Consider the following 14,050-nt stretch of genomic DNA (forward strand, 5'->3'; position numbering starts at 1 on the left):
AAAATGTTTTATATCAAAAGAGGATGACATCTGGATTTGTCATAGGCGTGTCGCTCATATTCACATAAAGAATCTAGATAAATTGTCTAAAAATAATTTGGTTGATGGGCTACCAAAACTTGATTTTAAAACTCAACAAAATTTTGACACTTGTCAAAGATGTAAACAAGTTAAAAACTCTTTTGCTAAAAAGAATGTGATATCCACAACAAGACCTTTGGAGCTTCTCCATATGGTCTTATTTGGACCATCACAGGTCATGAGTTTTGGTGGTAGCTTTTATGCTTTAGTGATCGTTGACGATTTCTCTAGATTTACATGGACATTATTTCTCTCGTCCAAAAGCGATGCTTTTAAGTCTTTCAAAAACCTTACCAAGCAAATCCAAAACCAGTTTAATCATAAGATAGTATCTATTTGATCCGATCATGGTGGTGAATTTGAAAACCATTTATTTGATAAATTCTGTAATAAATATGGTATTATGCATCAAATTTTGGCCCCTCGTATCCCTCAACAAAATGGAGTTGTTGAGAGGAAGAATCGAGTCTTAGAGGAGCTTGCTAGAACCATGCTAAATGAAAGCAAGGTTCCCAAATATTTTTGGGCTGATGCAATGCATACAACTTACTATGTGATTAACCGTATACTCTTGGGGCCTAATTTTCAAAAACTCCATATGAACTTTTAAAAGGCCGTAGACCTAACATTTCTCATTTTCATGCTTTTGGGTGTAAATGCTTTATATTAAATAATGGAAAAGGAGCTTTAAGTAAATTTGATTCAAAAGCTGATGATGGTATATTTTTGGGGTATTTATTGCATAGTAAAACTTTTCGAGTCTTTAATAAATATTCAATGCAAGTAGAAGAGTCTGTGCATGTCCATTTTGACGAATCTTCTCCAAAAGAGAAGAGGAAAGTATTCTATGATGATGTTGCAAGTGCTTTGGAAGAAGCATACTCTAAGGACATGGACAAGGACAAAGAAGTAGAGCAAACTATACAAGATGAGCATCAGGACTTGCCAATCGCGTGGAAGACCAAGAAGGATCATCCACTCGACAAAGCGATAGGTGATATAACTACGGGGTGGTAACCCGTAGCTCTTTACGTAACTTTTTTAACTTTGTTGCGTTTATATCTCAAATCGAGCCTAAGACCATTAATGAGGCCATTGAAGATGTGCACTGGGGTATAGCTATGCAAGAAGATCTATGAAAGAAGAGCTAAACCAGTTCGAGCGTAATAATGTATGACACTTGGTCCCTAAGCCTCCAGAACTTCCAAGGATTGGTACTTGATGGGTGTTTCGCAATAAATTGGATGAATCTGGCTTGATAATCAGAAATAAAGCTCGCTTAGTGGCCAAATGCTACAACCAGGAGGAGGGCATTGATTATGATGAGACCTACACTCCTGTAGCCAGATTAGAGGCCATAAGGATACTTTTATCTTTTGCATCAATTATGAACTTCAAGCTCTTTCAAATGGATGTCAAGAGCGCCTTCTTGAATGGCGACATTCAAGAGGAGGTATATGTAGATCAACTTCCCAGCTTTAGCTCCCAGAGCTTGGTATGATAGATTGAGCTCAAAAAGGCCTTTTATGGCATGAAACAAGCTCCCAGATTCTGGTATGATAGATTGAGCTCTTTCCTCTTGGAAAAAGGGTTTGTGAGGGGTATGGTTGATACTATCCTTTTCATTCGTAGATTAGATAATCATGTGCTTTTAGTTCAAATATATGTTGATGATATAATCTTTGGATCTACTATTGACATTTTATGTAAAGAACTTTCTGAGTTGATGCAGTGTGAATTTGAGATGTCGATGATGGGTGAGCTGACCTTCTTTCTTGGACTTCAAATCAAACAAATGGAAAGCGGCATCTTCATTCATCAATCGAAATATTGCAAAGAGTTACTGAAGAAGTTCGATATGGAAAAGTGTAAAGAGGCTTCAACACGTATGGCGTCCGTATTCTATCTAGATAAAGATGAAAAGGGAAAAGCAATCGAGGTAACCAAATATCGTGGGATTATCGGCTCATTATTGTATTTAACTATGAGTCGCCCCGATATTATGTTTAGTGTTTGTATGTGTGCTAGATTTCAAGCTTTACATAAAGATCCACATTATACTGCTGTAAAACGAATTATGAGATATTTAAAAGGATAAACTAATATGGGATTATGGTATCCTAGGGATGCCTCATTATCCTTGGTAGGGTATTCCGATTCCGATTTTGTGGGATGTAAGTTGTATCGGAAAAGCACTAGTAGGACTTGTCATTTACTTGGTAGTTCCTTAGTTGCATGGCACAGTAAAAAGCAAACATGTGTTGCTTTGTACACCGCTGAAGCGGAATACATTGCTGCCAGTGTGTGTTACACTCAAATCCTTTGGACGAAGAAGCAACTTAAGGACTTTGGACTTAATCTAGAAAATATTCCTATAAAATCTGATAACACAAGTGCCATAAACCTATCCAAGAATCTCATTTTGCATTCTAGAACCAAGCATACTGAAATTAGACATCATTTCTTGCGTGACTATGTATAAAAAGGCGATTGTGTGCTTGAATTTGTTGAAATATCTAAGCAATTGGATCATATTTTCATCAAGCCTCTCTCACGAGATACCTTCTATGTTCTTCGAAGAGAACTTGGAATTCTTGATGAAAATTATCTTGACTAAAATCGTCCAAAAATGTTATTATATGCTTCGCATGATTAATGTCTTCTATGCTTCAACATGTATACTTGTTATGAATGCATTATATTCCTATTATGACTCATGATCCTATTTGACAAGCTGAAAATGTATATGTGATTAAGTAAAAACTGATTGATAAATGTTAGAAATCTTTGCATGCTTTTAAAACCCAAAAACCTCTTGATTATGCAAATCTGATGTCAGTTAATCGATTAACTATCCTTCTTAATCGATTAAAATGAGTTCCAGTAGCAATCATTTCAATTTTCACTAACTTTAATCGATTAAGATTTATTTTAATGGATTACTTGGGCTCATTTTTTGAAAACCTGGAATTTTGACACTGATTATTTGATTAAATGCGACACTTAATCGATTAACGACAGCATATATAATAGAATCAGATGCGTTTTTGTCACTTTTTTTCAAACCCTATCTTCCTCCTTTTCTCTGAAAATCTCAAATGCAAGCAGCAAATTCGAAATCTTAGCTAAATAGAAGTATTAAACCTCACCTTTACCCATTTTTGCACCTCAATTTATCCAACCCGTTTATCTATTTCCCAAGAAATCCCATTCCCAATTCCAAAACCCTAAGTTATAAGTTCCCTCCCTTATCCTCCTTCTCTCTCTTTACTCACAGTTTTAATCATCAATAGAAAGAGGACGTTCGAAGAGGTTCAAGACAACTGCTCACCACACTCGTAGGCCTCCTAATGCTTCATCTTCAAATCCGAACGTGAGGCACGACCGTGGAGATTCCTACTACTCACTCATACTTTAGGAGACTCGGTTGTCCAAATTTATGGGAAGGAAATGCACTTACATAAGGTATGTTGATCTTACCTGGATGGTGAAACAAAATTTCAAATTTCCGCAAGGTATGCAGGCTCAGGGTGCTGTAATGTTTTTGGAATTAACGGGTAATATGTACCCCACTTTAATTAGGGAATTTTATGCTAACTTCCATTATAAGGATAGTAGATACTGGTCTATGATTTCGGGAAATCTGTTTGAGATGGATAGTATCATTTTTATGAATGTGGGTGGCTTATGCACTACTAGTGTTAGCCTAGGTGATTGTGAATGGCTTGCTGATTTTGATGCTGTTGAGGTATATAAATCATGTCTGAGAGGTCCCCATCTATATGTCCAGGGAGAAACTAAAGTTGGTTCTTTATCGATAGAGAATAGATTGCTTCACTATTTGATTGCGTACATCTTGATTCAGAGGAACACTAATCACCCACAACCTACTGTTAATGATATGAAATTTATGTATGCTGTGAATGAGAATATAATGGTTAATTGGTCTGAAGAGATTTTGAAGGCCATGTATAATGTCTCTACATCGCAATCCAAATTGCTGCTCTACAGTATCTTCATATCGAGAGTTATTGACTATCTGCATATTGACGTATCTGACACCATCGTCACAGAGACTTTTGACAAAGATCACCTTGTTGGTGAAAGCCTTATCCATAATATGAGTATCTACATGTATGGAAGTACTTGACAATACCAGGAAGATTTTACTACAGTGGATCTGGAACTATCTGATGATGAGGATCAGGCTGGTACATATCAGCCTAATGTAGAGACTCAGAGGGAGCCATCTGGAACTGCGTAGCAAGAATCATCCTTTGGATTAGCTCAATTGGATGCCATGGAGCAAAGGTTGAACAACATGATGGACTTACACTTCAGTCTTTGATGGACTCCTACCATACTGATTTGGAACAATTTGAGGAGCATCGGGTTGCTTACATCGATAACCACCATCAGGCTACGAGGAGCTTTGTCCAGAACACTGCTGAGGCACAGAATGTGAGGTTTTGTACAGAGTTTGAGAAGTTGAAATTCCTCATCCGGGGTGATAGTAGTCTGACCGTACCTGATGACAGAGATCCTCCTCCGCATCCCTAGATTAGAAGGCCTTAGATCTTAGGTTGCCCTAGGTTTAGTCCTTCTATATGGCTAATTTTTAGGATTTATGCTGCTTTGTAATTTCGAGACATATTTTCTCTTTGCTTTCTGGATTGTAACTCTAACTATCTACTATTGCTGCAACTTTATGACTTGATATGCATGCCATTTGAACTTAAGTCGTTCCTATTATGGTTTCATTTTGCTTATATATGTCAAATATAGCATGATTGCATGTTTAATGGATCTTGATCATGTTTGGTTATATGTATATCTTATGTTTGATTGAGCCTACTGTTTCAATGCTATAATGTACATGCTTGATAATTCCATGCTTGATTGGTTCATGTATAACCCTCCATGCCATTAAATCTATCATATTGCTATATTCCGTTGGTTTAATCAATTGACCTGTTGTTTTAATCGATTAAATAATGGTAAATTTGTGCAATTGTTCAATTCTTTCATCAACTGGTTAATTAATTATATTCCCAACATTAATTGTTTAATTACAGTTTGAGTTCACTTCATATCTCTTCTTACTTTTGACCAAAATTTCATTTAGTTTATCTTTATGATAATGTCAAAAGGGGGAGAAAGGTTGTTTTGTTGTTTAATGTGTGCAATTTGTAAATAATACCAAGCTTCCGTTGTCTAGCTATGCGCTTTAACTTTGAAATCAACAACCATGCATTCTGTGATCATCTTCAAGCTATGCATCAAAACAAATTTTAGTGTTGAATTTTTCATCATCAAAAAGGGGGAGATTGAAAGTGCAATGTGTCAAAAGAGCACTTAAGCTTGCCTATGTTTTGATGAAGACAAAGAACTTAGTGAAAGCTTAAAGACAACTCAACAAATCAACATGCCAAAGATTCAAGAGCTTCATGTCTAGACTAGAGTCTTAGATGTGTCTTAGTTATTGAGTCTAGGTTAAGTAAACCTAGATGCAAATCTCACAAAGTCTAAAAGATAAAACATAAAGGTTAAGTTCCATCTAGTTTATTATATGTTCATGCATTAATCATACATATTATTTGTGCATATTAGGCATAACATAAAGGTAAAACATGTATAGTTGATAAGTATAACATATAGGCAGTTTACCAATTAATATCTTAACTGAAAATATGTCAGTTAATTGATTAAGAGAATCTTTAATCGATTAACGTGAAAACAGTTTTTAATAGTTTCAAAGGATAACTGAAAAACGTATTTTAGTTACTCTCTAACAACCTGTTAATCGATTAACAGGCAACATAATCCATTAACTGGGTGAAAAACATCTTTTCTATATAAATTGTATTTTCAACAGATTTCATATACGATTTAATACATTCATACATTCATATTAAAATTGCAAAGTTGCTATTTTCATGTTCAATGTATGTCATATAGGCAGAGAGAATTGCATGTGAGATTAGAGTGAGATAGTATTATGCTTAGGGATTAACATGTCATCCATTGCATATTATCAAATGTGTTCATCATCCTATCTTGTTCTTGCATGATTCTTTCATTACGTTTAGAGATTTCTTAAGGGTAGAAATTACATGTTCTTCATGATTTTTATCCTATACATATTCATAGTAATTGTGAGATTTGTATAGGGTTTATAACTTGTTCTTTCTTGTAAAATTTGAGCTATTTTAGTGCTTCACATTACTCTGTTTTTGTGTTATTTGTGTAACAAGGAAAGTCGTCTCTTAGTGTCGTACCACAAAAGAGATCAAAGAGTCTTCACCAAGACTTGGAGGTCTTGAGTTTAGAGCATACTCTTGGCTGGGGTTGGATCGTATGAAAAGTTTTCCTAGGCGATTGGGTAAGGTCAAAATAAGGTAGAGGTTCTGGGAACTCAAGAAGGGAGCGTTCAAGATCTTGTAATTGGAAGTGTGTATGTAAGACACATTGGTTTCAATTTGAGTGAAGAAAATCTCCCAGATGAGAAGGGAGGACTGAATGTAGTTTTGCAGTGGAGCGCAAAACGAACTAGTATAAAAACCTTGTTGCAGGCTGTTTCTTTCCCTTATCTCTTTACTTTTTTTAGTATCTTTTAATTGCCTATTGTAGCTAATATTTTGAATATAGTATTACTACCAAATAAAGGTCATTTGTGTTCAAATGTATCTGCTATATCATTTCTGTATAATATGTAATTGGCTGTGTAATTGAGCCAGGCAACAACTGCTAATTCTGTGCGACTTAATCGATTAAGTCATAACTTTAATCAATTAACTGGGCAATTTTCCAGAATAGGGCTTTGGTGTAAATAGCGGTAAGTGGGAACCGCGACACCTATTAAACCCCCTTCTAGGTGTATTCTATCACTTATACCTAACAATCTCCTCCATGGCTGAAACTCACGAACTTGGCCCGAATCGAACCAGCACACAAGCATAAACCAAACTTGTATCATCATTTCCCAGATCACCATATGGGCATTGGTAATCCATGTGCTGCATGATTTTTGTGATGAAAATTTTATATGGACCAATAGGCCAACATGAAGATGCGGCAGTCAACGAAACACCTGTTTTCGATGGTGGTTTCATGGTATGTGGTAGCCCCGAAATGAGGAGGGGAGAAAGAGCAGAGAACAGAAAGAGAAAATATGAGGTAAAAACTTGGCATAAATGCCAAAACTAGTGTTACAGAAAGGTCAAAACCAAAATAACTCTTCATTTAAGGGAGCAGGGACTTTCAGCACCCACAAATTACTTAGGATTCCAACTAATCGAAATCGAGTAGAGAATAAATATTTAAAGGGGCAAAACTTTTTCAATGCATCATTTCATTCACAAAACTCAAACCCAAGACTTTGCTTAAGGTAAACTGAACAACAATAAGTAACTCTTTGCATAGTAGTACTTGAGTATGTTACCAGCAAAAATAGAAGCATGTGATAATAATAAATGAACGGCGCCGGTTTGAGCTAAACTACAGTATTTTCAATTTACAAAATGCCACTAACTAATTCCACTTCTATTCCCACCAACTTCTTGGACAAGAACAAATAAGAATTTCAGTACTAAATCCTAAAAACTAGAAATGAAGCCTATGTTGTCTCTCCTTGTGATGAAATGAGGAACTATCAAGTAAACTACATGCCATACCTAGTTATTCCATAAGGATTGACTTGAGCTAAATTGATGCCTTGGGTTCTTATGTTGGCTTCACTAAAGATCAAAGGTGCTACCATTGAGTCCAAGCTTTGCATCCTCTTTCTTATCCCACCAGGAGATGATCCTTCTAGTGTCAACCCGCTGATATTCTCAAGTGACGTTAGGCACAGTTCATTTGAACAGTCAGCCCCTTGCGGCTGAAAGGTTGATGGTAATTCAGAAAGATGCATTCCAGCTACCTCAGAAGATGGTAAGGAGAAAAAGCCAAGGGGGTCAACTAAGGAAAATCTTGATGCTTTATTTTCCTGTCCTTGAAGCTTCTGGCTGTCTGTGTTGATAATTGTATCACCGATAAATTGTTCGGACAACATCTTACATGCTTTCTCAAGCATGGCCATATATCTCCGCTCTGCATCCTGGTGAACCTGCAAGTGCTTCTCTGCCTGCAATACCATAATTCTTGAAAATAGTAAGTGTTAGGATATATTTTTAGGACATAAAGATAATTTACGATAAAAATATATAGCTTCAGTTGATGGCATCTAGCTACAAAATAGAGTGATCCATCATGCAGCTATGCACCTTGTCTGTTCAATACCGATCAACATGGTCTTAATAAATTAATATAACCAAGATAATTATACACATTGCGCCATGAAAAGCAAATCTACCTTCACTAGTAAATGTAGTTTACTTTGCACTTCCATCTGTGCCCTTAATGCCTCCTTGACTTCATGACCCCTAGACATGACAATGCAACTCTCAAATTAGTAATGAAGAACCATTTGAAGTTTAAACATACAATCAGGAACATGTTTATCAAGAAAGCACGGAATTCTTACTCATTTGCATCAGAAGATGGTAACTTTGGAGATGCGTTACCAGTTCCAGGGCTTTCTAGAGCATAAGAACCTGATATTCCTTCCGTAAATGTTCAGTGAGCAAGTTAAAGATTAGACTATAACCAAAGTATTTATATTATAAACAGTTACTCAACAAATACTATGGAAACAAACAGAGTTGACCTTTCTCAGAGCAAGGGAATAGAGATAAACAGGAAATTGATCTATTGAAAAGGACACCAATGCATAATTGGAAAACTTCATATTAAAAAACTCAGATTGGAGGTAGATAATTCATATAAAGAGAGACAAACTTACCATCTTTGCATCCCTCTTCGGAATCTTTTCCTGATTGCTTGCCTATCCTGTACTTCTGCAATTTACAAAGAATATAACATTATATCATCATAAAGGTTAACTTTCTCCACAGATTCTAGGATTGTTACTACAGTGATACACAAATGAACCTGAAGATGACTCTTTAGATGATAGAGAGTCAAACCCTTGACATTCATGGTCTGCATAATTGCTTTTGGTGTGGCTTCTGCAAATAAAATTGTTCATAGCATAAGTTGCTAGACAATGAAAGAAGAATAACCCGTCCTTCTCAACGAACGACTCATAAAAGGAGAGAGTGCAATAATATCACATCAATACAACAAAGCCCTCCACCACTCTATGACTGGCCATCAAAGAAAGCCACATGAAAATATTGGACATGTTTGGTTCAACTAGGCTGTCAAAACCCATGCCAAAATTATCTTGCCAATATAATCACACACATTATGACATAGTCACAACCCAAAGCCCAAGTAAGTGGGGGAAGATAGGTCAATGGTATTTTTTCTTTTATATACGATTTTATTTAAAATACAAGCAGCTCTCCGCTTGCGAGGTAAGGTTGCGTACATATACATCCTCGGACCATAGTAAGTGGGAGCCTCATACATTGGGCCGCTATTTATATAAGAATTTATTTAGAAGGTAAGTACAAGGTGAGGATAAGATATCTTGAAATAAAGAGCAGTGTAAAATGTAAGCAGGCAAAGGAAAAGTATTAGGAAAACAGAGCAATTAAACAATGTTTACAAAACCCTTTGCAAATCAATCAGACCTTACTGCCATCCCCATCCCAGGTTATGGAAGAAAGGCCGGATGCTTTAACCCAGCAGGAGGCAAACATGGAATCATGGATTGAGTCTAACAGCACATGAAATGGCTGACTTGCTCTTTAGAAATCCAGTGTAACTTTCTATCCCTAACCACAAAGTTGTAAACAAGTGAAGTTAGCATGGTTTTCAAATCCCTTTCCTTCCTTAAAAATCACTAATGCGTTTGTAGCAGATAGCTAGTGTTAATCCTGTTCTAGTCTTGTCCTATTAAATACCAATAATAATTAGAAGAAAGCCTACACCTTTTTTAAGAATTCCTTCATTTTCAGTAGCCACCTAATTTACCCCATTTTATTGTAGTCTTATAAGCTTCAGTGTGGAGTTCCAACTTCCAAAGTATCATGCAATGGAAGAAAACACATAAAAGTCAGTGAAAACAACTTTGCATTTTCTCCTTTTCCTTTCTCTTCATTTCTGACTCTCCATCAAAATTCCAAGTGGCAATGCTCAAACCTTAAGCAAATATCATTATTTAACCCTAACTGTATATGACAATAGGGTTAAGGAATAAAAAAAGGCATACTCAACCTCAACTCAATATAAAATGGAAAATGCTAACCAAGGACACATACTGAAGAATCCCAGAAGGCTAATTGTCTGATAGGATATGTATTATTATGTTTGTTATGTGGTTCATTATAATATGATAGTTGATTATTTAAATTTAATATTTGATATTATAGTAGTATTTCTAGAATGTTCTAGTGTTGTGAGATGATGACGCTTGTATGGTCATCATCATCTTAGGGTTTCTTTATTGTCTTTAAATAGTGTTTTGTTCATCCATAATGCAATCAATGAAATATGAACATTATCTTTTAGTTTTATCTCTTTCCTTAGGAGTAGAATAATTATAGCATGATTCCTTGATAGGAGGAATTTGTTCCCTATCATTGTCATTGACAAGTGATGTATTTATTACATTGAGAAGTAATATACTTAGCTTTCCAATAAAAACTCACCATTTCTGATTCCTTAACCACTACACTGGTCAGCAAGACCCATAAAAATTAGGGTATCTTTATTCCTAAACCTCTTTAGAATCTACTACATCATCATTTCTCCCACTAAGACTTAACTTCGGACTTTATACTCCATCGCTAAGATTCCAAAGTAAGACTCTAGACCACATTGCATTTAGGACTGGAGTTTGAAGTTAAGACTTGGGATAAAGATGCCTAGCATTTCGTCAGCTAATAGTTGCAACTTGCAAGGAACATTGATCATCATGAACTGATTAATAAACAACTAAAAATGCTGCAGGAGTCCATAAATTACTGAAGCTTTGAAAATGTAGACTTATTCAATTGGAAAATGATATATTTAGGACTCCAATAAATGTTCCTACAAATCTTCCTTCAACATAAGAAAAATAACATGTGTCCTTTGTTTATTAATTATTTTTTGTTTTTTCCCAGTAGGAGAGTTCTGTAGTAGAATATATTCAATTTTGACTAACATTTATTACATTTTCCACCTGTGCCCTTAAGCAAGACACACCAATTCCCAACATTTGCAGCATTTATAATACAATAATTTCCAGAAAGGACAATTTAGGCAACACATTATACCTTTTGGATTACTAATTAATGTCATCCAATGAACTTCTCAATCAATGCCAATGAATTTTGGGATAAAGCTACCAACTACATCACACCGACAAAGTACTAAGAATAAGGAAGAAATGAACTTACTACTAGCACCCCCAAGTTGAGTAACAGCATCAACAAATCGGTTATGAAGGTCAGAAGTCCAACGAAGACGAGGTTTTGGATGACATTAATTAGTAATCCAAAATCGGTTATGTTGGTGCAAACAATATGAATGAAAAGAAAGTGTAGTTGTAGAGTGAAGTTAGAATTAAAACAGAGAAGAATTGTGAAGTTAAGTAAAATGCTATTGGATTAGAAATTGCAGAGAAAAAGATGAGAAGGAAAAATGAAGAAGTTTCTGAAAATGGAAAGTTGTTGTTATTGATTAGTTAGGAAAGCTATTTATGGAAACCCCAACTAACTTAACAGAATTTTGAATCATCTCTTAACAACTACTAGCACCCCCAAGTTGAGTAACAACATCAACAAATCGGTTATGAAGGTCAGAAGTCCAACGAAGACGAGGTTTTGGATCAGAAGTCAAAACAACACACATGTCTCCAAGGTAACTACTATGGTTTGAACCATCACCCTGCAACTGCATCATCATGTCTTCATTTCCTTCATGTGGATGTATCATTCTAGAAAACATTCTCGTACTCAGAAAGAAGAAGGAAAAAGATTGTTTTTTATGTTATTTATGAAGAGATGGAAGTAGATAGAGGTGCCCCATTTGGTGGAAGAGGGAAAAGAGGGTAAAAGAGTAAATGGGTGAGTGAAAATGATGAGTGATGAGGGAAAGGTAGCATATGGTGTTTGCACTGTCACGCTTTACTGGGATTTCGTCACTTTCTCTGCTGCTTTTCCACTCTTGTTTTCTAATCTCCTCTTCCCAAAATTGAAAATTTTAAAATGATATTCAAAATATTTAAATATTGATTAAATTAGTCATTGTAGTATGTCTATTTACATAGTGAAAATGAATAAAGTTTGTTCTTTATCCAATCTTAAATATTGATCGGATTATTTTTTTGAACACGAACACGACCCTAGATGTGAAGCTAACCTCATCCAAATGTCCATAATGCTAACATTTGAATATAAACCTAGATTCGATCAAATATAAGGTATATCCAAAATAGATATAGTCTTCTTAATATTAGTTATTATTGTAGATATGTAATTTGACTTCAAATGATATATTTATATATTGTTAATAATGTCGATATACCAGAAAATAGAGAATTAATAATATTTTCGTCTAAAGTCATTATTATGTATACAATTGAACATACACATATGGTAAATGACTAACCATGAGACAAACGAAGTCATACTTATTTTTTATCTGACTCTATATATAGTACGAATCTTGGTAGTTACCATGGATAATGCCAAGCTCAATAAAGAAGAAAAGAACTCAGTTGTTTGTTGCACAAGCAACTAGTTTAAAGGCATCTCTTATATTAAGTTATGTTGATATTGTTTAAAGCTTAATCTTAGTATTTTACATAGGTATTGTATAAGGTTTATTTTTCAGCTTGCCTCTTTTAGCTAGTTAGTTATTTAACTAACTTCCTATATATAACTTTGTAATGATTGAATTCAAATTAATGTGTGAATATTCAAATTCATTCTTCACACTTTTTCGGTTTCCCTCCTTTTCTCTTTTTTGTCCAGATTCATCTTCTCTATACTCTTCATCTTTCACTCTCACAATCCACCAACGTTACTCATCTCGAGCTCCAATGGAAGTTTACAATCTTCACATGGTATCAAAGCATCTTCATTGAAGAGGCTCTGATTACCTTTCATTGTGTCTTCTTTCTTTCTTCATTCTTCTGTCAATTCCTCTTTTCTTTCTACCATACTTTTCTACATTTTTTCAATCTGGCATTGATTAATGGATAATCGAATGATGAATGTTGTGAACTCTGCTCAAGATCCTTCTTCACCTTATTTTATGCATCCAAACGAAAATCCTGGAGCAATTCTCGTCTCAACTCTCTTGAATGGTGATAACTACCATGGATGGTACCGTGCCATGGCTATGTCTTTGAAAACGAAGAATAAGTTGCCGTTTATTGATGGATTAGTTCCCAAGCCTTATGTGAATGATTCAATCTTCCCTGTATGGGGCAGATGCAACACTTTAGTAATTTCATGGTTGACTTTGTAACACCGTGAATTTTCTGTGCATGTTTTATTAATTATTTATTTTAATAACGATTAATTTTAGAAATTAATCGGTATTGAATTAGACTAAACCATAGTTGAGTGTTAGTCTTGTTTTGTGATTTCCTATTTTTTGGTAAATATTGGTAATTTTATGTGACAGAAATTTTTTGAGCTGCGTCGGGCCCAAATTCGTCCGAGTTTGGCCCAATAACATGTTTTTGAGTTCCGTACCTCGGAATCAAATTCCGATTGCGCAATTGGCTTCGAAATATTATTTTGAGTCATGATAGACATCAAGTTTGTCCAGAACACATTTCTAATTATTTTGCACTCCGAATTCCGTGTTTCGAAGTTCTAACCGTAAACCGAAATCGGGAGATTTTTATTATCCAACTGGGTATTAGCCGACAATAATCAGGAATGGTTTAATTGAGAATGTGTCATAAAAAAGATCACATCACTTTCATGTAAGAAGCTTGCTTGTTAAACAAGCAAAAATACAT

At 35.1% G+C, this 14,050-nt stretch overlaps 1 protein-coding gene across 3 annotated transcripts; it reads right to left on the bottom strand.

The window, feature by feature from the left end:
• On the bottom strand, positions 7,508 to 12,081 carry LOC109335356 (protein PHR1-LIKE 2-like). Of its 3 annotated transcripts, none has more exons than XM_019571497.1 (6): positions 11,823 to 12,081; positions 9,073 to 9,149; positions 8,924 to 8,978; positions 8,606 to 8,675; positions 8,435 to 8,504; positions 7,508 to 8,206 (listed from the first exon to the last, which is right to left on the bottom strand). In XM_019571497.1, the coding sequence occupies exons 1-6, from the start codon at positions 12,019 to 12,021 to the stop codon at positions 7,742 to 7,744; spliced, it is 936 nt and encodes a 311-aa protein (XP_019427042.1). In that variant the 5' UTR covers positions 12,022 to 12,081; the 3' UTR covers positions 7,508 to 7,741. The 3 variants fall into 3 exon arrangements, with proteins under 3 accessions (XP_019427042.1, XP_019427040.1, XP_019427041.1); XM_019571495.1 differs by having other exon boundaries at positions 8,606 to 8,684; positions 11,823 to 12,061; XM_019571496.1 differs by lacking the exon at positions 11,823 to 12,081 and adding an exon at positions 11,472 to 11,546 and having other exon boundaries at positions 8,606 to 8,684.

Source organism: Lupinus angustifolius, chromosome LG20 (assembly GCF_001865875.1).
Source record: "Lupinus angustifolius cultivar Tanjil chromosome LG20, LupAngTanjil_v1.0, whole genome shotgun sequence".
Lineage (NCBI taxonomy): Eukaryota > Viridiplantae > Streptophyta > Magnoliopsida > Fabales > Fabaceae > Lupinus > Lupinus angustifolius.